General features: G+C 51.3%; 7 protein-coding genes across 7 annotated transcripts; 3 read left to right on the forward strand and 4 right to left on the reverse strand.

Annotated features, from left to right (window-relative positions):
- Positions 1-1,535: 1,535 nt before the first annotated feature.
- On the reverse strand, positions 1,536-2,330 carry CTAM01_05814 (uncharacterized protein; the record flags this gene model as incomplete). The annotated part of the gene is made up of 1 exon (XM_060521844.1): positions 1,536-2,330. The coding sequence occupies one exon, from the start codon at positions 2,328-2,330 to the stop codon at positions 1,536-1,538; it is 795 nt and encodes a 264-aa protein (XP_060383513.1).
- A 2,097-nt stretch (positions 2,331-4,427) lies between these two features.
- On the forward strand, positions 4,428-5,078 carry CTAM01_05815 (uncharacterized protein; the record flags this gene model as incomplete). The annotated part of the gene is made up of 1 exon (XM_060521845.1): positions 4,428-5,078. A coding segment is annotated over one exon (651 nt), but the record flags the coding sequence as incomplete, so codon positions are not given.
- A 73-nt stretch (positions 5,079-5,151) lies between these two features.
- CTAM01_05816 (uncharacterized protein) lies at positions 5,152-5,562 on the reverse strand (the record flags this gene model as incomplete). The annotated part of the gene is made up of 1 exon (XM_060521846.1): positions 5,152-5,562. A coding segment is annotated over one exon (411 nt), but the record flags the coding sequence as incomplete, so codon positions are not given.
- Positions 5,563-6,001: 439 nt separating this feature from the next.
- Positions 6,002-6,172, forward strand: CTAM01_05817 (uncharacterized protein; the record flags this gene model as incomplete). The annotated part of the gene is made up of 1 exon (XM_060521847.1): positions 6,002-6,172. One exon carries the CDS (start codon positions 6,002-6,004, stop codon positions 6,170-6,172), a length of 171 nt encoding a protein of 56 aa, XP_060383516.1.
- Positions 6,173-10,320: 4,148 nt separating this feature from the next.
- Positions 10,321-13,718, forward strand: CTAM01_05818 (plasma-membrane proton-efflux P-type ATPase; the record flags this gene model as incomplete). Its single annotated transcript, XM_060521848.1, has 5 exons — positions 10,321-10,502; positions 10,636-10,931; positions 11,019-11,242; positions 11,315-13,036; positions 13,092-13,718. The coding sequence occupies 5 exons, from the start codon at positions 10,321-10,323 to the stop codon at positions 13,716-13,718; spliced, it is 3,051 nt and encodes a 1,016-aa protein (XP_060383517.1).
- Positions 13,719-15,994: 2,276 nt separating this feature from the next.
- CTAM01_05819 (uncharacterized protein) lies at positions 15,995-17,231 on the reverse strand (the record flags this gene model as incomplete). The annotated part of the gene is made up of 2 exons (XM_060521849.1): positions 15,995-16,443; positions 16,496-17,231. The coding sequence occupies 2 exons, from the start codon at positions 17,229-17,231 to the stop codon at positions 15,995-15,997; spliced, it is 1,185 nt and encodes a 394-aa protein (XP_060383518.1).
- A 663-nt stretch (positions 17,232-17,894) lies between these two features.
- CTAM01_05820 (uncharacterized protein) lies at positions 17,895-20,810 on the reverse strand (the record flags this gene model as incomplete). The annotated part of the gene is made up of 2 exons (XM_060521850.1): positions 17,895-20,447; positions 20,514-20,810. The coding sequence occupies 2 exons, from the start codon at positions 20,808-20,810 to the stop codon at positions 17,895-17,897; spliced, it is 2,850 nt and encodes a 949-aa protein (XP_060383519.1).
- Positions 20,811-26,198: the final 5,388 nt, after the last annotated feature.

Genomic DNA, 26,198 nt, shown 5'->3' on the forward strand with positions numbered 1-26,198 from the left:
TCAATAAGGAACCGAGGAGGATTTGAGGAATGGAATGGAGTTCCCATTGTTGCATTAAGACGATTCGGCCCATGCCCAATTTTAGGGAAGGGGCCTTTCCCTCGGACGGGTGCCACTCGACGACGACGAGGACGACGACGACGGCTACGACAACGACGGCACGTCACAGAGGGACCCCTGGACTCTCCTCCATCAGATTCAGACTTGGACTGGGTAATTGATGGGAACCTGTTTGACAACGCGCCGTTTCTGGGAAACCCCACGTCACGAATCAGCGAAGCACAAAGAGATTCATGGCAAAACGAACCGAAGAGCATAACATAAAAATAAAACTGGATCCTCGTTATGAGCAGAAAACAGGGTCTCTAGTGGCTGGGAGTGGAGTCGAAGGCTGATTCAAGCTGAGGACGACGACGAGGATCGGAGGACGAGGATAGTAAGCGCCTCCGCCGCCGTAGGACCGTAGGACGGCTGACGGCCAGACTGATGGAGCTCTGGGGGCTGTTTCTGTTCGAGGTCGTTCGCCTGGTTTCAGTCAAAGTGAAGATTGCTAGCTGGTCATTTTCGTTGACTTTTCTCTTCTTCTGATGATAAGATGGGACAATGCAACGCGACGGAACTCTCGCGGTTGCATCTGCCCTGTCCTCGACGGATACCACGTTGGAAATAGAAGCTTGAGCGATTTGTGACTTGGTCTGGCCTAGTATGGTTCGGCTCGAGACCTGACATCCCATCTGTTGGCGTTGGCGTTAATACTGGTGCGGCAGCTTGTTGCTGCATTATCTTGACAGGAAGAGTTTGTTTGGTTGGGAGAGATGAGTCCGCCACGCCGTCGGGCCTTTTCCGACTCCCAGACCGCCACCTTCACAGTGCTATGCACGCAGCACGCCTCACTGGTGAATCAAGGCCCTCTGAAGAGCTTTCAGTATGAGCCAAATAACTCACCGTGGTATCGTCCTAATACACCTAGGAGACTCCACAAGTCTACGGCGTATTCCCGGGTGTAGAGACGGCTACGTTCTGTTTTGAACGAGGGGCCCGCGTTTCCAACGTGGAGGGTTACATTCACCTACCGCCGCAGTGTATCCGTAGTACCGTACCCGTCGTGCGCCAACCCGACCCGACCACACACGTCGATGAGGCGAACTGTGCGTTTTGCGGACGCTAGGAGACTTGTTGAACCCTTGACTGGTCGTGACATGCAGGAACTCTGGGGTTCGCTCATCGGCTGCAACTTTGCGCGCGTGTACGGAGCACCTTGGGTATGTACCTGACTGTTTGTGTGCGCAACCCTGCCAGAAACGAGACGGTGGCATCGACCTCGGCGGGAGTCGTATCTCAGTCCGTATCTTTCGACGTCGTATTCTTAGGAGCCTTCAACTTTGAGAAGGGAACGTGGGGTGTGGGAGGATTGGGGCAACATTTGGCGATCTTGGACGACGGACGAACAAGCGCGACACATTTTTGACACGGCACTAAGGTACGCTCCCACGGCTCCCACGACGTTTACTCTCAGTCTCGAGTCTCGTCCGGGACTACAGGCCGGGGCCAGGCCAGGCACAGACGATTCCTGTATGCTTCCCGCGATTTGCGCTCCCAAAAGCCATGGGAAGGGTGCAGAGTGGCTGGGGGGGCCGGGAACGTGGTGGTGGATGGGTGACGGTAACACAAGACGCCATCGAAGAGATACAAGCCTCTAGTGGCCGATCTGCAGATATCGGCTGTACTAAGGGCGGGCATCGTGTAGACGGGCACATCCGTCGTTGAAGAGTGACAGTGGTGCGCCGCCAGCGTTGGCGTCTGGTGGCGTCGTGCTTGTGTGTAGTGTGTACAGATAGTATGCGGTGCGTGCGGTGAGCGGTGTGCGATAGGTGTGTGCCATGTGTGTTTATGTCGTGATATGCCGTTGGTGGTGTAGGGGTTTTGGTTGGACGAAACCGGGGGGAGGGATAGAGAGAGGAAATGCCAAGAGAAAGGAGGCTCAATCGGCTGTGCGACTCGACATTGACGACATTGTGATTGAGAGCTTGCGTTTCGGCCGTGGCTTTGAAGTCTGTGATGGTGTTGTGGTTGGATGTTGGTGGCAGGCTGGGAAAGCGATGGAGTTTTCTCCGAAACGCAGCCAAGTCCAGCCCTGCCCGCCTGCCACAGCTTACGCAGATCACCACAGGTGAGGCAGGCGCGGCAGGTGAGCAAGGTGAGGCAGGGAAGGAGAAAGGCAGGTGAATGAGGAAAAGGATTGACAGGAACCACGAAGTCACCCAAGCATCAAGGCAAGGCAGGTAGGTACTTGACGATGCTTGGCGCTTGCCGTCCAGAGTGCCGTTCATGTTCCCAACCTTAACGGCAGGAATAACGACAGGAATCTCCGCTGTGGCCGCGGTGTCCCGTCGTCCAATTGCATATCAAAATATCTGCAGATGCAAGACCGTCGTCGTTGACTTTTTCCGCCGCCACCACCGCCTCCGTCGCCTTCGCCGGACGTTAACTTTTTTTTTTCCTCTCCTTGTCCTTCCATGTTTAATCGTACCTGGGATATGGCGTTCTTTGTCTGACAATCTTCGTCGGCCGCGCGGGACCAGGGTCGAGGTACAGACGACTCGAACCAACAAAGCGGCAGACTGTGGTTCTGCACAAGAGACGGAAACTCAGGTACAGGGGACCCCCACTCAATGAATGAGGCCCCTTGTTGCACAAATCGTTTTGTTGTTGGTTCTTATCTTGCATCCCACAGCCTCGAGCATACTTGCGCACGCACAAGCCATCCGAAAACAGGGCAGGCAGGGCAGCGTGGCAGGGCACCTTGTTGAGAGTGCAAGGCTCACAACTAGTGTACGGATAACTCGACGGGAACGACCAGAGTCGGAAGAGCCACCCGACGCTTGATAGGCGCCATCGGTGGCTCGGGTCAATTGACTTGGGTTATGACGATGTAAGTGGCTACTTTACCGGTCACGGTCCAAGCTCACGACTCGGCAGAAGTAAGAGGTTTCTCACTTGAGGCTGGAGTCTAATTGCTAAGCCTCAATTGACGAAATGTTCAAATCAGACAAGTCAATGCCCTTGAGGTTGGGATTATTGGGAACTTGGGACCTGGGTAGGGGTTGGGGGGGAACCGAAAGAAAGCCCCAATGTATGTTTGTTGGCATAGAGCAGGACTCCAGGACGACGTTGCGTAGTTTGTGATATCTGACTTGCCATCATCAAATGTCGCGGGATGCTTGCCTGCCTTTCGCAGTGTTGTGCGGCTTGCCTGTCATTTGTGCCTGCATTTCGTGAACTCGGCCTGCTACTCCGATTTCCCCCAGCTTTTGATTTCATTAGAGTAATCTTGGCAAGTTGAGGCCTGGGTCAAATGGCCAAGTCACAAGTCGCGATTGGAAAGTGAGATGGTCATGTCTCAGCCCCCACTATTCCCTTCCAGCCTTTTTTCCCCATAAAAAACTGCTGCAAAGCACCAAAAGGAAGGAGTGAACCGAGATGGGCGCTATGCTTCCTTTGGTAGGCAGACACGGCAGGAGAGCCCAGGGCCCAAATGTTCGCATCTCGGTAATGACGCGAGATGCAGGACCGGCCGGGTTTAAACGAAGAGAGAGCGAGACTCACCCCCAAGCTTTCCCGAACATTGAGCCTTTGATTTCCCTTCAGCCTGATTTCCTTGATTTATTGGAAAGTTGGGGGCCCGTAATCCGTTGCCAATGCCATTTCGGTCCCGTCTTCTCTTTCGTCAGAACCGAAGCCGCGGTAAATCCACCCACCATCCATCCACCACTCATCACTGACCACTCATCCACCCCAGATTCCCAAGGCCAAGTGGAAGAGTCCGGGTTAGGCTTGGCTGCTCGTCAAATTACTTTGTCAAGCGAGCCGCGACATTGAGAGAGAAAGATAGGAAAAATACCCTTCCCCCCAAAAAACAAACCGAGAGAAGCCCGGACGGTGCGAGCGATGGATGCAACAACGCATACAATCATACAAAACATGTCTACGGAGTGCAGATACCAAGTTAGTGCTACCAACATGGCCATGGAACACATGCCTCCCCAGGCCTCGGCAAAATGACCCAGCGACTTTGGGAAATTCCTCATCCAGGCACGCCAACGACTAATCTTGGCCCAACTTCCAAGCCCGGGCCAACAAGGCACGTTCGTCACAGGACAAGGCAATCGAGCACCAAATAAAATATGTCCTTCTCTTATCTTCCTCCCGAGTTGAATACAGATCACGGATCGCGCGCCAAGTTGTTTCCGAATGCATCCTGGTCGTGCGACGCGAGGGTCGGTCTTGACCAAAGCTTCTACCAATCCCTGTGCCACACAACGCTACGGTTACCATGAAGGAGGCCCAAGGCAACCTGGAAAAGAGGTTGAGAAAACACACAGACGCACGCTTGCAGAGTCCCAATTCGTCCCTTCAGATTCCTTGGATGTTTGATCTTCCACAGTGTTGACTGTTTCAACTCAACCACGACGACGACAATTCCCGCGACACGGCAAGGCGAAGAAGGAAAGGAACAGCATCCCCGTTCCGTCCCATCCCATCCATACCCCTTCGAATCAGGAAGAGACAGAGACACACAGAGAGCCACAGAGAAAGACGGGAAAGAGACCATGACGGAGAAACGTCGAATTGCCGACATAGCAGGGGTATCCGTACCTGGATTGTACCCACGCCCTGGACAATTCCGCAGTTCCCACAGTTGCAGAACATTGATCCACCGATCCATTCAACCCAGCGCTGCCAATCCAATCCCATCCCGTCTTCTTCTTCATCGATCCCAGCCAATGACGGCTCGGATATTCGTTGACATGCATTGGCAGGCCAAAGGTGGGCTAGCTAGTCTGCAAGGGATCCGCAAAATTGCCGTGTTTGTCGTGTGTCGAAAATTCCCGCCCACACGGCTGCTGCACCGAGACTGCGGGACTTTTTCTCCCAAAGCACCGAAGGTTGGATGGGATTTTCCAGGTTCGTCTGGCAAGCGCAATAGCATCGCTTTATGCAGCGACAGGACGACTGCAGAACACTCGAAAAAGGAAAGACGGGCAGTAGAACACGGCACCGAGAGCGAGTCCAGCTAGGCCAACCATAGAGAGAGAGAGAGAGAGAGAGACAGACTTCCGGGGGTCCAGTCCCGCCATGTCTTGGCGACTTCTAGTTGGGGAGGCTTGGCTGAAGCTGAAGCTGGTCTCTTTTTACTGCTGTAGGCCCCGATTGTCTGTTCTCAAGTTCTGAGCAGACACACGAAGCCCCGTGGCTGGCCCGGCTGGGAGTTCTGTCACCACTATCATACTTTGGCGTGTACCTAAGCAATGACGATTTCCATAAACTCTCCCGGCCACCCTCTCCCATGCAGGTCCAGCACATCAATGGGACTTTTTCACAGCCGCAATCGACAAAAGGAAGAAGCAAAGGTCGGACGAAGATTGAGTTCCCAGGCGGGAGGACTGGCCACCAATTGGCAACGATGGGGAGAGAAAAGAGACACGAGAAGGATGAGAGGGAAGGGCAACACGGCGAAAAAAGAGCGAGCAAAAAGTGAAATCGCGTAGGCTCGGCCACAGCCCGCGTATCTGCAGCTCGCAGCACGTCAAAAGAGAAACCCCACGGCAACTGAAGCTCCAAAACCCCTGTTCGATCGAGAGGATTGATGGGGATCGAGTGGGTTCCCTGGGGCTCTGCAGGGGCCCTGCCATTGGAGCAAGGGGACCCTCCTCGTCAGCTTGCTGCCCCAGGAACTCCTCTTCTTTTCATTCTAGCGTTGCTGCTAGTGTTTTCCTATCGTGGCAGGCATCTCCATGGAACCGAACCGGTGTCCACCCAGTATGCCAGTGAGCCAGTGGTGCCCCCATCCATGGCAAAGAAATGGGCTCCAGCAATGCATTGCGCGAACGGTTTCCCTTCGATGCCGCACAAACCAATGCACGATGTCCCTGAGTCGGAAAAGTCAGGACTCGCCTCCTCCTCCAGGCTTGGCTTGGGACGTTTGTGGCTCCTCCCACGAATGCCAGACGAGCATGACAAGCAGCAAAGGGCCAGCGACAGCGGAGCGCGACTTCTTTGCAGCGTATTACGCCAGAAATTGCACACGGATCATCCAACGGGTCTCTTTCGCGCAAATCTCGCTTTTGGCCACGTTGGTCCAATGGCGTCTTCCCGGTTTCCCACTGACTAGTCGAGTCCTCACTTCCGCTCGCTCGTCGAGTCGTCGGAGGTCGGAGAGTAATTCACAGCTGGGTACCCGCGTAGGAGGAGTCGTGGAAACTTCGTTGGAACGGGGTTCGTCGACAGGAGTGACCGGTCAACGGGCCGGCCGACTTGCCACATTGAACAGCAATCATCCATCCAGCTCCGTCTGGAACCATAATCCATCGTCATCTCGCCTCCGACTGCCATGCTGTCCCTATCTTTTCGTCGAGACTACTTGACTACTCTGTATTACACGCTGCCTTGCGTGCCGAGATGCGAGAACTAGGCAGATTGACGTATCCGTAGCGCTTCCACTTTCACCACACGCAAGCCAAGAGCAAGGCCAGTCGGGCCCTCCCCCAGGATACAGCCAGAACGAGCCAAGTGGCGTTCTTGACTTCCGTGGGTGAGGCATTTGATGGACGCCAGCCAGTCCGGTCGGTCAAGCCAGGTTCAAGCGCAAATGAGGACATAGGGATTATACACCGCGGGCACACCGCACAAGCTACATTGCTGCACACGCATACGGCGCGTGAACGGGACCCCAATATCCCGCATCGTATGCGCTGCCCGCACTGCACAAAATCTGCCTCGTTTTTTTTTCTTGGCCCGCAACGTGAGTGACTTTGCAGGTTGAACGTCGCCGATTCATTTCCCACCCCCATCCAATATTGCGGTGATTTCTTCCCCATTTCCCCATATCCATAGGCCCCAACATTAATCAGTCTGTGTGTGTGTGTACATACTGAACGCAATTGGATAGTCACGGCACATGGCGTCAAACTATCTTGTCTTGAAGTCTCCGTACCGTGGCAAGTAGAAACCACTCATACTGCTATTCCAGGAAATCCATACTCTTAATGCTACTACGATACCGTTGCACTCTTTGATCGAGGTTTGGTTTTGGGCTTGGCCGGGGGTAAAAAGGCTTGGCAGGTTTCTCCCCGGAGTATCTCGTTGGTCGGATTTGTTTTTTTATTCTTAATTTGGGTTAAAGATTTCCTCTGCAGTGCAGTGCCAGCGGTGAAGAGCTTAAAAAAAGAAATACGCTAACAGGTGTGTAGTATAAGAGACAGAGAGGCAAGGCAAACGCGCAACACTTGAGGGATGGGATGGTTCACGTATAGCCTCAACTCAAGGCCCGTCGCGAGGCAGATCGCTTGACAGTGTTTCCAAGGAAAGACTTGGCGATGCTTGGGGGAGGGGCAGAGGCAGTGTCACAGTGAGAGCTCAGGGAGAGAGAGAGAGACACAGAGAGAGACAGAGAGGGCTTTGACCGCCACCTGTCACTTTCGTGTAATTCAAAACCCTACGAATCGTGAATGGACCACCCTCTTCACACGCAACCAAACACCCTTCGCCGCGGTCTATTCCGGGGATTTCTTGGCGCTGCTTACTGGAGTCTCGAGAGCCATAGCCAGACATAGACTTGCATCACCGCAGTCGAGGGCAAGACGAGGACATGACAATTGGAGTCTTGGCAGAGGCTCTATCCTAGATGCCCGTCCAAGTGCCCGTCCGCACTGTACAGCGGAAGCAAGACGGAGTTGGGAGTTGGGAGTTGGACGTTGCCAGTGGTGGGTGGTCCTTTGCCCTTCCCGCCTCGGCTCCTCCAAAAGGAAGTTTCCCACCCCCACCACGCTGCATGCTGCAAAAGTAAGTAGTGCTGTGCAAAGCGGTTCTCAGTACCGGTGCAGATGTGCAAAGAGATCCAACAATGCAGCGTCGGTCTGCAAGTACTCCGTACATAGTGCAAAGTCGGGACGCGAAAGCGGGTGGATGCCAAGCGGAAAGGGTTCGCCGTACGGAGACTCCATTGTCGAGCAAGCCATCTGCGGTAAGGTTGATGGCGGGACTTCGGAGAGGTACAAAGATACCTACCTGTTTGGTGCTGGGTTGCTTATCGCGCGTGGACCAAGGCTTTCCAGGGTTCACCGGCTTAGAGGTCTTGGACGTGGAATTGGGGAACGAGGCGGCGGCGAGTTAAGTCACGTGATGTGGGTTTCGGAGCAGAGCTGAAACTGTCGCGACGACAAGGGGCCGGACGAAAAGAGATGGGGAGTGGAGGACAAAGAGTACGTATTGCGAATACCTCACACGGTACGTAGCCCCGGGACTCTCTCTCTCTTTCGACTCTCGACTCTCAAGTCTCTCACTCTGGAGGGGTCAAAGGGAGGGGGGTGCGGTCGTCCAATTGGAGGGGCAATGGAAAGGAAATCCTCCCCTCCAGACCCCCCCTCCCCCTTCCAAGTCCCGACTCCCGACTCTGGTCTCTCTTCTCTCTGCTCCAACTCTCCCAGTCCCAGTCCCTGATAGTCAAACGTCTCTTGTTCTTTCAACCCACGGAACATGTCCTTTAGCAGGGGGGTGTGTCCGGGTCCGCGCTCAACGTGGACTAGACAGATGGGACACTTCCTCACAACCGAAGGAACTCTGGAGACTGCAGACTGGAGACTGGAGCTCGACTTTTTTGCGGCGGCGCGCGGGGGGTTGCCCGAGAACAGAGGTGAACTACGAATACTCCGTACGGTGCAGAGAGCTCGACGAAATCTCGGAATTATGTCTGTGTCAAGTACGTAGCGTACCTAGTGTATCGGTATCCGTACTGGTAGTAGCTCCTCTTCTTTCTGACCTCGTCTGTCTTTTTTTCCCTCAAATCTTTTTTATTGACGTGCCCAGCAAGCGGCCAGCCCAGCCCAGTCCATCCCGCCATAACCACCACCCCCCCTAGGACACGCCGTGTAGTACTACTGAGGCATTTTATTTTTGTATCATAGAGACTTGAACTTGACCCCCATCTTCACCCTCAACCCCCATACAATGGCAAGTCACTGCAGAGTTTCTTCCTCGAAACGCACGACTCACGCTGGCTTCCCCTTGTTGTCAGATATCCATCCTCGCATCCTGGCAGATGAGACAGCGACTTGTCTCTGTCTTGATAGGTCGGCCCGTCTAATGGGGCATCTGGGGGACCAAATTCACGCTAGAAGCTGGCCAATATTCTTCCACACAGAAAGAGGCTTGGCTCCAAAAAAGGCACGAGACATGGAAGTGAGGGAGGCAGAGAGAAAGAGAAAGAGAGAGAGATAGCACGGCGTGACGGCACAGAGCACACTCACACGTACACGAGAGAGAGAGCGAGGCAAGCAAGCCCGCCAGCCGCAAGCCGCAAAGCTAATGGAAAGGAACGCGGGTCCCAAAGGTCCCCACGTCCAACGCCGTAGTAGGTTGGATTGCCCTGCCAGCCAGCTCGTCCTAGTGTAGCTCCCCAGTTCTTCGGCACGAAGTCCTCGTCTCTTGTCTTGTCAGTGTCTTTCTAGCGGCAGCTAAGCTGTATAGTGTACACAGTGGTACATACTGGCAGTAACAGACAGACAGATAGACAGACAACGCCTTTCTCGGTCCAGTTTTTTTTTTATCTCGCTCTTTGCTCTAGGTATGTACTGCTGCTGCTCCCTTCTGCTCCTACTTCTCGCGCCAGACGCTTGCCCAGCGGCAAAAATGTCCCGTCGTCTCTGCTCTGTATCCGTACCCTTGCTCGAAATAGCATCGACGTCGCTCGCCCGGTCACAGTGTGTGGGTTTTTCCCTCACCCGCATCTGTTTTGATGCTTGCAACTTCTTGGCGTTGATCCGAGCAAGACGGGGTACGCAGCTACACGCCGGTCCCTTGTTCACACACACACCTACCACACAGCTCACACACGCCGACGCCGCGGTCTCTTGCCTCTCGTCTCGTTTCTTGCCTCTCCATTGCCGCGCGAGGGTAGGTACCAAACTACGGAGAGTATGGAGTATGCCACAATGCCAGTCTACCTTTTTTTTTTCCCCCTTCCACACTGGGGGCCGTGGCCCATGCCCTTCCTTACCTTGCCTTGCCTTGCCTTGGTCCCATCTTCTTGTTCCCATCCGCGGAACCTCTTCGACCAGTCCGGCCTCGCCGTTTGACAGATGTAATATAATATGCCCCATTCTCCCACCGTGATTCATGTCTCTTCTGGTTTAGCCTTCTTCCTCACCCTGCTCTGCCCCTCCTTCCTCTCTCCTCCCTCATCCTCTACCTTCCTATATATACCTGTCCTGCGCTCGCCTCTACTACCCCTACAGCTGGACTGTATTCCTTTTCCGTTGTTCTATGGCACCATACAAAATGGCGGGCTTAATAGGAAAAGGAGGCAACAAGCACTACCCTCAACCCATCAACACCGAGGATGACGACCAGGACCTCGAGACCGGCAACTTCATCCAGGAGCGCGCCAGGAACAACCGGGTTGATGGCGGTGCTGGCGAAGGCGGTACCAACGAGGAGTACAGATCGTAAGTCTATCTTCTTCACCATCACCCCCAGAAAACCAGTCTTACACGCCATTGGCTCTTCTCCAAGCGCCAATGGCTCAGAATTCTCCCTCCAATGTAACGCTGGCAACTAACACCGCACTTTTCACCACAGTCTGATCAAGTACATCGACACCTACCGGGACCCCAACGCTGAGGTGGAAGAGACCGAGGCGGCCACAACCAAGAAGGTGCCAGCATGGCAATTCTGGAAGAAGGCCACCCAGGAGGGCGCTGGTGCCAGCGGCTTCGTCACTCCCGCCGACTGGCTCAAGACCGACATGAGGCAAGGTCTTGACCCCACGGAAGTCGAGCGCCGCAGAAAGTACACCGGCTGGAACGAACTCACCACCGAGAAGGAGAACATGTTCCTCAAGTTCGTCGGTTTCTTCCGCGGTCCCATTCTCTATGGTAAGCACAAGCCAACAACCACTTCACTGCAGTCTGCGGCATGGACTGCATGAAACACCAAGGCCAAAACGCTAATTCTCAATGCAGTCATGGAGTGTGCCGCTATCCTCGCCTTTGCCCTGCAGGACTGGCTTGACGCCGGTCTGATTGTCGCCATTTTGTTGCTCAACGCCGCTGTCGGTTGGTACCAAGAGAAGCAGGCTGCCGACGTCGTCGCCTCCCTCAAGGGTGACATTGCCATGAAGGCTCGTGTCGTCCGCCAGGGCAGAGAAGAAGACATCCGCGCTCGTGAACTCGTCCCCGGTGACATTGTAAGTCGTCTCATCTCGATTATCGCATCGGCGATTCAGGGAAAGCCAATCTTACTTACACGGACTCTCTAGATCATTGTCGAGGAAGGCCACGTCGTCCCCGCCGATTGCCAGCTTATTTGCGACTACGAGAACCCCGCCGGCTACAGCGCCTACAAGGCTGAGCTCGAGGCTCAGGATGTCATGTCCCCCCGCCGCGAGAAGTTCGAGGAGGGTGATGAGGAGAACGCCAACCCCGCCCTCGGACACTCCATCGTCGCCGTTGACCAGTCTGCCATGACTGGTGAGTCCCTCGCTGTCGACAAGTTCATGACCGACACTTGCTACTACACCACCGGTTGCAAGCGCGGCAAGGCTTTCTGTATCGTCACCCACGGCGCCCAGGCCTCTTTCGTCGGAAAGACCGCCTCCCTCGTCCAGGGCGCCCAGGACCAGGGTCACTTCAAGGCCATCATGAACTCCATCGGTACTACGCTTCTCGCCCTTGTCATCATCTTCATCCTCGCCGCCTGGATCGGTGGTTTCTACCGCTCCATTGAGGTCTCTGAGGAGGGCACTTCCGTCAACTTGCTCCACTACGCCTTGATTCTTCTCATTATCGGTGTCCCCATCGGTCTGCCTTGCGTTACCACCACCACCTTGGCCGTCGGTGCCGCCTACCTCGCCGAGGAGAAGGCTATCGTCCAGAAGCTTACCGCCATTGAGTCCCTTGCCGGTGTCGACATTCTCTGCTCCGATAAGACTGGTACCCTCACTGCCAACCAGCTGTCCGTCCGCGAGCCCTTCGTCATGGAGGGAGTCGACATCAACTGGATGATGGCCGTTGCCGCCCTTGCCTCTTCCCACAACATCAAGGCTCTCGACCCCATTGACAAGATCACCGTTCTCACCCTCAAGCGCTACCCCAAGGCCAAGGAGCTCATCTCTGACGGCTGGAAGACCGAGAAGTTCACTCCCTTCGACCCCGTCTCCAAGCGTATCACCACCATCGCCACCCACCGTGGTGTCCGTTACACTTGCGCCAAGGGTGCCCCCAAGGCCGTTCTCGCCCTCACCGACTGCACCGAGGAGCAGTCCGCCCTCTTCAAGGAGAAGGCGGCCGAGTTCGCTCGCCGTGGTTTCCGTTCCCTCGCCGTCGCCGTCAAGGAGGAGGATGGCCCCTGGGAGATGCTCGGCATGCTGTCCCTCTTCGACCCCCCTCGTTCTGATACCGGCCAGACCATTCTCGAGGCCCAGGCTCTCGGTCTCCAGGTCAAGATGCTTACTGGTGACGCCCACGCCATCGCCGTCGAGACCTGCCGCATGCTCCAGCTCGGTACCAAGGTTTACAACTCCGACAAGCTTCTTCACTCCGACATGGCTGGCACTTCCATCCACGATCTTTGCGAGCGTGCCGACGGTTTCGCCGAGGTGTTCCCCGAGCACAAGTACCAGGTCGTCGAGATGCTTCAGCAGCGTGGTCACTTGACTGCCATGACTGGTGACGGTGTCAACGATGCTCCTTCCCTGAAGAAGTCTGACTGCGGTATTGCCGTCGAGGGTGCCACCGAGGCTGCCCAGGCCGCCGCCGATATCGTCTTCCTTGCTCCCGGTCTCTCCACCATTGTCTCCGCCATCAAGCTGTCTCGCCAGATTTTCCAGCGCATGAAGGCCTACATCCAGTACCGTATCGCCCTTTGCTTGCACTTGGAGATCTACCTGGTCACCTCCATGATCATCATCAACGAGACTGTCCGCGCCGACCTGATTGTCTTCCTCGCTCTCTTCGCTGATTTGGCCACCATTGCCGTCGCTGTAAGTATCTGCCTCACTCAGCACATTCACTTCATGTCACTAATCAAACCAATAGTACGACAACGCCCACTTCGAGAAGCGTCCCGTCGAGTGGCAATTGCCCAAGATCTGGATTATCTCCATCGTTCTCGGCTCTCTCCTCGCTGCCGGCACCTGGATTCTCCGCGGTACCATGTACATCACCGAGGGTGGTGTCATCCACGACTACGGTTCCGTCCAGGAGATTCTCTTCCTCGAGATCTCCCTCACCCAGAACTGGCTCATCTTCGTCACCCGTGGCTTCGACACCTTCCCCTCCTTCCAGCTCATCGGTGCCATCGCCGCCGTCGACGTCCTGTCCATCCTCTTCTGCGTCTTCGGCTGGTTCTCTGGCGGCCGCGGCGAGCCCGCCTCCCCTCCCTCGCTCAACAAGTTCCTGTCCGAGAACGGCCGCACCGACTTCGTCACCGTCTGCGTCGTCTTCGTCTACTCCGTCGCCGTCACCATCGTCATGGCCCTGGTCTACTACGTCCTGACCAACCTCCGGGTCCTCAACGACATGGGCCGCAAGAAGCGCAGCGTCACCGACACCCTCATCGAGAACGTCCTCACTCAGCTGAGCAAGGTCGCCCTCGAGCACGAGAAGGACGACAAGGGCGAGCGCTTCTACATTGCCAACCGCGCCGTCGTCGAGGAGGGCTAAGCGTCCTGAGTCGAGCAACTGGAGAGAGTTTCGACCAAAACATGAAAGAAATCAAAAAAATCAACACAAAAATTAGACATCATGTTATTAGGAGCGCGCGCGGCAGAGCAGTCACAAACAAAGCGTGTTTTGAACGGCATCGAGTTTCACAACAAAAAAACCATTTCTGAAATCATTTTTTTTCCATATCCCACTATAGAGAAAGAAGAAGGCGATGATACTTCTTAGGTGCGAGGAAGAGAGAAAGACCAGCCAAAAGGGAAAGGCGAGGGACACACCAACCTCTAGATGACGCGCTTGGTAATATTTGGCGACATCGACACGACTGTCACTAATGACCCATTTTCACGAGCAGTTTTCTATAATGTAACAAAAAGACCATCATGTTCATTGTTGTGGCGTTGATCGGGTCAAGGGTCGGTCGGTTAATTCAATTAAATCTGAACAAGTTAAAACAAATCTGCGAGTTCCTTCAATCGTGACATGTATGTAATCTTCTCAACTTGATATCACACTATGACATTGTCATGTATTCCCACTACGATTCAAAGCCCAACATCGCTCCCTCGGGAGACTGACAACATCCTTCGGCCCGATCTGTATTACAAGGCGAGAAAAAGACAGCCCAAATCCCAAGAGTCTTAGACCTGAAGAGAGACCCTGGACACCCTTGCTTCCCGTCCGAGGAGGACCACCCCATTGGGCCTAACCTACACAGTTCAACCTTTTCCGCAACTACGGCTGTTTCTGACTACCAGACACTCGGACCGCTTCATGCGTAAGCCGTCCTTCTCTTCCTCTTTTCTCTCTCTTCTCTCCCCACCGTAACCTCTCCGACCTCCGGACTTTCTCCCGTGTTGTTGGGAACGCCGTGCAGGATGAGTGGTTGGTGGCCCATGTTCCCACCCTCTTTGACGACGGCCAAGATCCGTCCACCGGCAATCTTTTCTTCCCTCGAGTCGGGACGACGCAGGAGGAGGGATCTGGAGGGTGGGCACGAGGCGGCGAGGACGAGAGAGAGGCGAAAAGGCGAGAAGCGGGAATCCCGGGATGAGAGTTTAGGCATGATGGCATTGAGACGTCGGGCTTGCCCCCTTTCCCCCTCCTTCTCACTCTCTGTGCGGTTTGTTAGCCGTTACTAGTGCGTATGCCTTACGACGTCCTGATGGATGTTCCTGATGGATGACGAAGACCATTCTTTTTTTTTCCCCTGTGTCCCAGCTCTTTCTGAATCACGCTTCTTCTGATTCACGGGTCGATCGCTCAAGTCAGACACTTTCTCAACCCCTTGAATCCTGCCCGGGTCAACCGATAACGCGAGATGCCCGAGGGGGCCCAAGGGGTGGTGCGGATGGACCAACACTTGGTCAAGATTGAAAAGAAGCCTTCTATTTTTTTCTCGTCTCCTCTTCGCCTTCTCGTTTTCTCCCTACGCCGGAGCACGAAAGATTATGCGGGCTCACTCTCTTCACGAGACGATATGCACGACATGTCTTGAGACGTTTTTGTTAGCCCCCTTGGAGTTGGTCTCTGCGCTTCTGCTTTGAGAGGCGCAAAGGATGAGATCGCTGCTTGTTTGGATACTTCGCACAGTACCGCTTTCTCTTTCAGGTCAACCTTTTCCTCAGAAGTTTCCAGCCCAAGCGGTGTTGGACTCGTGTAGACGATGGAAGCCGGGCAAGCGAGTACGTGTAAGCCCTTAGAAGCACCCGCGCTTCTAACCCTCCTGAGTCAATGATCACACACGGCATGATACCTACCAGGAGTGGGAAGATAATACATCAACTGATCGCATTCACACCTTACCCGTTGGCCTTTGATTGAGTTATCTGACTCTGCTGCCGATACCATGTCGCCATGTCGACTTCCCGAACAGCTGTCTTGCCGGGACGCGTGGATCACCGGGAGTCAGGGTGGCATGGGCAGGAAAGTCTGTTGAAGTATGGCATATAGCACACAAGAGTGTAATTCCCTAGCAATGTGCTGAAATTTTGACAGGTTTTCCAAGGCTTGATATGTAGCGCTAGCAGTACCTACCAAACTTGGTAGGATCATTCAAGTAATTCGAACACTTCTCTTCCTCGGCCGCTTGCCTATCCGCTTGCCCTTTACCCTATTGGAAGTCAAATCATAGAGCCCTTCGATGGAGATGGCTTACTCCTATACCAGAAGGTCATGAGTGTATACAAAAACGCAAACTCGGATTATAGAGAACCTGATGACAAGATACTTGAAGACCCAAATGAGCCCAAACGGTCCATGCGAATTCGTGACTTCTACACCTTGTTTGCTTTCGTTGCATACTGCTGTTCTATAATTTTCCCCCAAGCTTTCAGTGAAAGGATGTTTCCTTTAATTCGGACCTCGTCCTTGGACAATTCCTTGACCCTGAATTTTTGTTCCGGAAATTTCTCAAAGAGGTGGTCTTTGCTGCAAACGAAATTTCCTAGGGTGCCCTCTTGCAGTTTCTTGAGGCATTCCTCGTCGAATTGGACTTGACCGCACTCATCTATGCACGTCCACATACCGTTTGGATTATCAAACTCCTTGTCACAGCCGTCACAAAGTATTTTCATGCCGTATATGGGCTCTTTAGGCTTCCCTGATTCCTGGCCATCATCGTCGTGTTCTTCTGGCGCCAATTCGATACCGGATACTGAGGGAGGTGGTGCTGCCCGTGCATCGGGGGAGTCGTCTTGACTATGTGTGGTGTTCGCTCCGTGTCCTAAGTACCTGTCAGCTACACAGTACGGTCTCTCGGGGGGAGTGGCTTCAACTTGGATGAGGCAAGTGATTTCCGCCGTCGTGAACCTCACCATTGCTATTGTTTTTGTTCGATTCATTGCGGCGCCTCCACTCGATCATTTGCTCTTCCCATTGTTCCTTATTCCTCACATGTTCCGTGTATTCCACCGCTGCAAGCATAGTCACTGCTGCGATGGCGTTGTCAATGTCTTTGAAGGTCCAGAAAAGTGCCTGTAATTGCCAGAAGCACTGATAGTCGTCGCTTGAGTCGTCATTCAGCATCATCTCAAGAGACTGTGATACCAGATCCCTTGCTACTTCCTTTGCTTTCTGAGATTTTCCACGGGCAAGGTAGTATCTTGAGAAATAGAGTACGGTCAGCGGCATGGAATCGCTCTTCTCGTAAGATTTCATGAAATCCTTGTGCAGCCGGTCAACTCTTTCTTCGAACTCGGGCGGCTCCGTCTTCGTCATTTTCGACGCCGCGACTCGCGCTGTGTACATTGGCATGATGTACCGCAGTACTTGGTTTTGCATCATGCGCTCGAAGTACTCAAATCCGGGTTCAATCTTTCTATCCATGAGTTCCTCAAACACTGCGAGCGCTTCATCCTGATGCTTCGGAGACCTTGAAAGGGAAATGCCGTAACTGGATCGCAGCTCAAAAGTGACCCAGAACGAGGAATTTCCCTTCTCACCCTGCTCATAGATGGCTCTCAACAGATCCCATTCGTCTAGGGCGTCTGCAGTCCGCACGAGGGCGATCATGAAAGGATCGGAATAGATTCCCTCCCACATGATCTTCCCAATAGCATTCCCGTGCCTCTGGGGAAAGCCCGCGACAAGCTGCTTCATCAGAGAAGCAATATGTCTCCACATCTTCGATTCTGCGTATCGCTTTACTATGCTGACGTATCGTGTGTGATGCGTGCCGTCTTTCTCAACACTTTTACTGTACGCTTCGGCAGCTTTGACTTGATTCTCTTGACCGCCCATGTTCCAAAGTCTGTCGCCTTGCTCAAGGTACAATTCCGCCAGAAGCCTTTTGTCTCGAGAAAGGCCGGGGCATTCCTCGCCAGACATGTAGCTGATGATGATACCCTCAAGAAGCTCGGCAGCATCTTCGTCCCTCTCAATAGCTCGAGCCAGGACGTAAGATGCCTTCCAGTTGGATGGGTCCTTGTTCAATGCTTCACGCGCTAGATTCTCAACATATCTGAGAGGAATGTCTTTGTGTCCATTCTTGTTGAGATTGAGAAGTACGGCGGCAACATGTGCTGTCCAAACCGAGGTAGGATCGCTTGCTGACGTTCTCAACGCCCAAACCTCCACAGCTTTCACCTGCTCAACTGTGGGCGTCCATATATTGTCTTCGTCGATGACTTTGTCTTCAGCGTTTGACTGGAATGAAAAGTCAGTTGCTACGTTTTGTCAGAATCTGGGGAAGGACATGCTTACCCTTGCCTCAGCAACGAGAAGAAATGCGAATGACGTTTCGATCTCGTAGGTTGTCGCACCTGGGTTTAAGAGGTGCGTGACTGCCCTCTTCACAGCAAACTTCAGTAGCTCGAAAGGTTGCTTCTCAATGACGTGGTTTGGCGCTGTCAAAGACTTCACCAAGCCGCTCTCACCGGTGTGTCGTAGAACATCAGTATCCCGGAAAAGCGACGTCTTCAGAAGATTAAGTGCCTTGTCATCCATGATCCAGGCACTCCAGCTGGCCGGAAGTTCTTTCAGCTCGAGGACACTCCTTCTGTCATCACTGACGGGGTAACAAAATCCAAACAACGAGTCCATGGCGTAGTCTTCGAGAAATAGTCTTGCAAGATAGCCCGCCACTTGAGCTTGAAGAAAAGGGTCTCTCTGGGATCGATAAGGAGAATGCATCTCGTCATCTGACGAATCAGATTTGTCTGTAGCGCCGTATTCATCATCCGGGGAAGACCGCTCGTCATGGGTGTCGCCGGGCTCAGTAATAGCTGAGCATAAGTGTTCGTGGAGATTTTCTGCTGCGTAGCTGTAAAGCGCCCTGGTTTCGGGTTTCCGCTCATCCACGAGACACATGAGACAGCGAAGAGAAAGAACAAGTTCTGCATTTGCCGGGTCTTGACAAGTATAACTTGCCTCGCTGCTGAGCTTCTGTTCGAAGAATTCCGTGAAACCGAACTTGTCATAAAGACTCTTAGGACAGACAGTCTGCAGGTAATGTTTCACCAGATTCACCTCAGCTAGCTGTATGGCCATCGAATCTGTAGTGATGCCACCGCGGGCGACGCCAGGGTTTGATCTCTTGTGTGGAATGCCCTGTTTGGCCTCTTCAATGCTCAGGCCGCCTTTGAATTTGATTTCTTTATCCTCATCGCGCTCGAAGAGCGAATAAGTGCCGCCCTCAATTCTGGACTTGAGTTTTCGGGCTGTCATATTCCGCTCATTGTCCTGCTGCGACTTGCTCTCTGCGGCATGCGCGAGTGATAATGCTGCCGCCATCTGACGCAGATTCAACCATGTCCGTCCATCGATGACCCAAAGAATCATCTCGTTGATATCGAATATGTTGTGAGGACTCTGCGTGTCGATGGATTGGACCATTCCGGATATTTTGCTAGCTGCTGTACTGCTGGCGCCTGTGAGACAGTTCTCAACCCAGTCTTGATCCAGGGGCTTCTTCTTAATCTTGTCCAATACATGGGCCATATTGCGGTAGTCTCCTCTTGCCGACCCTACCAACTTGTTGCTTATCCTTCTTCTCATTCGTGCGGCCCGTACATTGGATCGATTCGTCAATTCCGGCATCCGGTTCATACGATCGTCGATAAAATTGTCGATGTCTGAGCGGTTCTCATCCCTCAACCTGATAACTTCAATCCCGAGTTCATGTGTTTCTTCCAGGTCACTGAAGAATGCCGGCACGCCCGTAATTAGAATACGGATTCGTTGACAGGCTTTGACTTGACTCTCGACCGCATCCAAAAGAGATTTGGCAAACTTGGTATGTGCAGTTGCCAGTCCATCAATGACGATGAAGAATCTGGCTTCCGTCTTGCCAGAAGCCACATTTGAGATCAGAAGATTCCACATGTCGTCGTATCTCACCATCAGCCGTTTCGTTTCGCAAACTGCTGCGGTTGATTTGAGAAAGGGCCGGCAAGAGTCGGCGAATTGCCAGAGAAGGCTTCGTATGATAACAGGCTCGGTATCCCTTTCTGCGTTTGACTCGGTCTTCCGGCTGTCCTCCACGAAGTAGTATGCCACATAAGACCCTTTGCCCAACTGATTCAGATGTTCGATGATCTTCGATGCCAGATGCGTCTTTCCTGTGCCTTCGTCTCCCTCGAGCCCCAAGACAGGCATATGATGACTCTCCCCCCGTGCCCAATTATGGAAGCGTTCGTGGTTCCAAAGCCAGCGACCGTCATCATGGGACGACCTTGCCAAGTGTTTCAATAAACGCTCCTTCCAGAAAAAGATTGGGATCTTGCCCTCCGTACTCTGTAGCACAGAGCCATTCGGCCACCCAAGCTCGTCTATCACGGTAGATTTCCACTTCTTCTCATCAGTCCCAGTCTTCCAGTCAAACATAAAGCCATTGACATTCCTATCAACCCGATCCAGCTTTTCCAAGATGTCCATCTGGATTTGCCGGAATTCCTTCTTGTTGAGCTTCTTCGCTTCTTCTATAAGGTTCTTCACCTCGTCATTGTTTAGGAAGGTCGAGTTGAAGAAAGCGCGCGCTTTGAAGCGCACTTTCTGACGCAACTTGAGTGTGAGGTCGCAGACGTTGACAAACAGCATCAACTGCTGGCAAGCAATAAGCCTCAGCTTTGGCGTGGGATTCAATTTCTTGATATCATCAAGCCTGCCAAGCGACTCAATGAACCCTTGCAAAAGCTGGGCCAGAGCCTCAAACATGCCCTTATAGCCTTGATAAGCAAGAATGACAAACGTCAACGCGTTGAAGCAAGTGTTTGCAGGCCCGCCGAAAACCTAAGATTCCAGTAAGCACACGAATCACGAAAAATACAATTAATACGTCTCATCGCTAGATCTTACCTGTGATATAGGCCCAATCACGATGTCCCCGAGAGTCCGGATGCAAGTCAATGTCTTGTCAAAGGTCTGCTGGACCTCCTGAAACCTTCCTGAGCCATCAACAGACCTCTGAGCTTGAGCAGCCAATAGATCCGTGACATTCTTGACTGCCAGGTCCCCCCTTGGGACTTTTACGCCTGTTGTCTCGGCCATACTGCGCACTCGGTCTTCAACGACTTTCCAAATCTTCCCGAGTTCGTCGTCTGGATCCTTGGGAATATCAGGGTTCTCGGGCACAGCAACCTCTGAGGGCGACATATTGACGTGTGATTGAAGTTTCTAAGAGCTAAGCAACTCTTGCCTGGAATCTTGATGACAACTGAGTTGTAGCACTTAAAGACAAAAGTAAGACTACAAAGCAGATCAGATGAGGTCCGTCGATGATGGGGATGGGGAGCTTCTATAATTCTATGAGTCTAGGTAATGTAGCTATACGGTGTCCGGCTTATGGGTCGAGGACTTTTCAGCCTGACGAAACTATCGACTGATGTGCATTCTGCAGCCAAGAAAATATATTGGATGTGCGAATAACGCCTGCAGCACGCACTCAAACAGATCGCCAGCTCGTGGCTTCCTGTGATTGGCAACAATTGCTCATGATGCCACAGAAAGGGACGTGCAGGAAATGAAATCCGAATGGGTGCTGGATCTACGGGGTTGAACGATGTATCATATTCTACTACTATACTTTGCGAGAAGTTTGACGACTTGAGTTGAGTTGTGACCTCGGAATTGAGGGGCGGCAGCAAACTTATACATAGACTATATTCAATGAGCATTGATACGCGCCGAAGTATCTGGTGACTATGTATTGAAGAATACATCGACTGATATTGGACATTATAAAATCAGATTTATAACGTGAAGGAGAACACCTGCATTTTGCGTACATACTAACATTTCCTGTCACCCAGATTCAAATCTTGACCCGCCACAGCAAAGGGAGAGAAGAGGCAAGAAAGGCAGAAGAGGGTTGGGGCAGGTAGGCTGAGGATTCCCCTTGCAGGCATTTCTTATCTTCAGCTGATACAGCTGCAGCTGCATGTCTCAGGCTAGCTCCAGTATATGCAAGAAAGTCCGCGTTCTTACTGAACGAGCAGCCATCTGGATGTTGCGTCTATGCAACGCGACCATTACGGTATGCCGCGCGAGAAAGACTCATTGTCCCAGTTCTGTCCCTGGTTGATGGTTTTGCCCGCCTTCTTTTACCCAAATGTTCGAGGCCCTCTGCAAGCTGAGCAAACATGCACACACGTACATTGTTGGGAGGCAAATTGAGATCCCGGAAAGTCAGCGGCGGAGTTTCCACTCCGTTTATATAAAGCTTGGTTCCAGAAAACCTGTTACTAGTTATATGGACCTCTGTGGATGGCAAGGAGCGTGGTCCAACCTGTTGAGTCTACACTCGAACCGCCGACTTGTCCAATGCCAAGGGTAGCGTTAGCATTCGCACCGACAACCCTTGTCAGTTGCCTAGACATAGTAAATTCAGATTTGCTGTCAGAGTCGATGATTTGTTGCCTTACTTGCCATTTCCTATGAAGCAAGTGTACACTGGCCGCGGCGCCTTTAACCAGTAGGTCCCTAAGACCCGACTCCCATAGTGTCATGAAGTGCCACACTCCCTTGGTGTGGCAACATGTCACCACCAAGCTACTTTCGGACTCATTGAAACCACGGCCAGGCCCGGAAAGAGGTGCGGCACTCGGTGTCACTATCAGCAGACCCCACAGAGTGTATGCATGCGAGTTACCGTTGATGCGGTGGGATCTTTCACACATCGTTGGACACTACTATCTCACCTCGGCAGTCACAGGAACTCAATCACGCCGTCGATGTGACGAGGCACTGTTAAGCATAGTCTTGAACGTTCACGCAGGTCGAGAACGGCTAGAATGGGTAATATGTGGAAGAAGAGGGAAACTTAGGGTGCTGTTGGAGTTGTTGATGGGTACGATAGTGAAGCTTGCCACCACGAGTGCCTTGATGAGTACGTCCATTTGTCGGTAGCCAACGAGGAGACAACAATAAACGGGATGAAGCTGCTTGAATCATGCTTGAAAAGCTGCTCTTAGTAGTGTAGATAGATGATACAGAGAGCCTTCTTCGGCTCTTAACAGCATGTCTGAAGCCGAAGGATTGCCAACCCCTGCCTATCAAAATTTTGGCCCGATGATCACAAAATCATAGTTAGAGGCTATATGTTTCTCAGTATCGGCGTTGTCCTCTACGGTGTTATCAAAGGTCACGCTAGGGCATGTGTGTGTTGAGCATGGGACTTCGTCTAGCCCCGCAAAAATCAACTCAGAGGTTCTGGTGCGTTGACATGCAGACTTCCAGCAAATCTTTTCATCGAATTATCAATGGTGCTGGTTTTTGTTTGTGTCAGGACATTGATGGCCTAGGACACTTAAAAAGACATCGCGCCGCCTCCAGTGTAAACTTCTGAGGGTAAGAAAGCAAGTGACTTATATCGACGATTGTGCTCTATGTGAATCTACGTTTACGTCGTGGTACTAAAAGTTCTGTTACCCGCAGAAAGATGTTATTTCAGCCAAGTATGCCACGGAAGGCAGGAGGCGGGCGGAGGAACCACATGAGAGCCCAGCTGCGTCAGGGCATAATTCTCTTTCTAGGGCTCATCAAAGTACGAGTAGGCATACTGAATGGCTAGAGTTCTCTGAAGTTATCTCCAGTCTGATTCAATCTCGGACTTTTGGCCTTTGGTTCATGGCTTAGACATTTCTACACCCGAGGGGAACACTGACGAAGTACCAAGCCGAGGGACTCACTCTCAACCACGCATGTTTCCGGATTTCATCGACTTTGAGTAAGACACGGAAACTTGAGCTCTCAAGCCATATATCCGCATGGTCAGGAAGTTCATCGGTCAAATGAGGTTTCCATGGCTCTCGCAAATGCGAAGAACAACTTGATGAGTGGTGGATGCTGCGTCTAACACTGCAAAAGAAGCGTTAAGTGCGTTATGTTCTCAACCCGCAAACAAAGTAATAGCGATCAGAGATTGAAAATAAGAATACACTTCTACGTATTCACAGCTGTTTGGAGGTGTTTCCATTGCGCTAAAGCTGTGGCGCTCTTGTCTCATTGCAATAGTCCGGATCTATGGACAGCTTGACAACCTCATACAACCACATACGACCATACCCATTGGAAAACTCGGGATCCCGTCCGCTCTCCCATAGATAAGCCAATGAGGGCCGGATTAGTAGTTGGGTCGGTGACGACCAGCGAATACCTGGTGTTGTATGTTTTTGAAGTTTTGGTGGATTCGCGAGCATGCTAGATGTGTGGGTTTGTGTGGAGTTCAGGGCGACGGGGGCGGGGGTGACGACGTTTTGACTTGCTCGTATGCTTTGGCTAGAAGAGACCCTATTTGGACGTGTAGCAGCACTATGTGGCTTTGCATGTTATAAAAATAATCACGCCTGCTGGTTGTCCCGGAAGGTCTGACCCCTTGAGTGGACGCGAGGCGACGTTAGTTGATATCGTTTGCGGTGTGTCCATTATTAGGAGCAGCAAGTCTTAAGACACCACCCCACACGACGGATCACCCCCTACGACGGATCACCCAATTCGGCCACATTCAGCCAAAACCGCTATTCCATATATATATAAATAATTAAAAAATAAATATTTCAAAAAATACATAAGCTATAAAAAAATATAATTAGTATAGAAAAATATTTTAAAAAATTATTTTTATATTATATTATATAATAATATTAGATTTAAAATATGTCTTTAAATGTTAGTGTTTACTAGTAATTTCCATATAAATACTAACATTATACTATATTATATAACTCTTTTATTTATTAGAAAAAATAAAATTTTAAAGTGGATTATTTTTAATAGATTTATATTATACTTATATAAATAGTTTTTTATTAGTAATATAAGTATTATTATATAGAAATATTAAGTTATATTATAATAAGTAGTATTTATAAAAACTTAAATTTCCTAAGCTTATGTAATTAGTATAACGCTAAAAATAGTATATTTAAGCTTAGAAAAATATTTTAAAAATTCTCGTATTTTAAAATACTTAACTTTATTTATTTTTTATAAAGTTAGAAATCGTATTTTTATATAGTAAAAAACATTATATTTAACTTAATAATATCTTAATAATTATAATAGATTATAATTTATAAAAATTATTTTAGTAAGGAAACTGTATATTCTATATTTAAGAGTATTTTTTATATATTTTTTATATTATAAAATGAAGTAGGTAGAATTAGTGGTTTTTGACTGAATTGTACCGAATTGGGTGATCCGTCGTAGGGGGTGATCCGTCGTGTGGGGTGGTGTCTTAGAGCTTCTATCAACGGCTCTCGGGCGCTTTTGATTGAGATCACTTCATGTTTACATTGATTCAGATGCATGAAATGCTTTTCCTGTGTTAGTCGTGCTGTCACGGCCATCAACATTGCATTGGAAGAGATATCGATGCTTCTGACGTTCCCTCGAGAATAGCGATCTTTCATAGGTAGGTCGGATTGAACTGAAAGTTAGTACTCAGACCGATATCTGGTAGTATTAGGCTGCTGTCTCTATGCATCTACTGGTTGTGCTTCTCTATATATTGTTCATACCCCGAGTGTTGCTATTTAGGCCTCGTATACCGATGTCTGGAGTTAAGATCTCAGCTATGAATCTCCATGACAATACAATATGTCACTGCTGAACTTAAAATTATTAAAGAAAGCCCCTTAGGCCTCGTGTGGAGTAGATACAACAAAGGTGCGGCAAAGACGAGTCCCCTTGGAGGGTGACCTGGCAAGCTCACGTTTGACCACAGGTCTATGTTCTGCAAAGTCGCAGCAAGAAAAGCCTTCGAGTTTCCGTTCTATCCGAAATTTGTCTCCAATATCCCCGTTTACAAGAGGCAACACGAGGGGTCTCGAAACCCTGATGCCAAATCTGAGCCAAGTCTGGCTGATAGACCTCTGATTCATGATGAATCAACTTCCAAGGAAGCCTGGTTTGCCCAATGAAGGCCACCATAAGACTCTATAGTGAATTTCAATGGATAGAGGTCATGACTATGGGGTATTCCGCTGCATATCAGTTTATTCGCCATAAGCTAAAATCTACCCGTCAGAAGAGTCTGCTATGTAAGCCTCATTTTGCTCGCCCATCTTGCTGACGAATGACATACAAACACGACCGAGACGTTCCAGACCTTTGACAAGACTCAAGCCACATGTCATTCTGTCCTACACTTTGTCTCGATGTAGTGACATAGAGACGCGCATGGCTCGGACGCTCCTGCCCGGGCCAGCCAGTAACGAACGGTGCCGTCGGAGGAGACTGCGGGTAAGTACATGTAGACGTCAAGTCTCTTCTCGATATTGTTTCTCATACAAACTTGCGTTTTCGAATCACATGTCTTCGTTTGCGGCATGGGCTCAAGGTAAGCAGGGGCCTTGCATTGCCCATAGGTTCGATATAGCTCGTAGCATTCGTCGAAATCACCACCATTAGGTGCGCGAGAGAGAATGTGTGTATGTGGGCGAGAAAAAGAGTCTGGACCCGCATTCGTCTGATTATAGAACAACAATCGCTCTCTGAAGCCGAGTTGACACTCAATAGATGGAGCTAGCTTATTGCTTT

Source organism: Colletotrichum tamarilloi (genome assembly GCF_030869305.1).
Source record: "Colletotrichum tamarilloi strain Tom-12 chromosome Unknown Scaffold_15.1, whole genome shotgun sequence".
NCBI classification, from domain to species: Eukaryota; Fungi; Ascomycota; class Sordariomycetes; order Glomerellales; family Glomerellaceae; genus Colletotrichum; species Colletotrichum tamarilloi.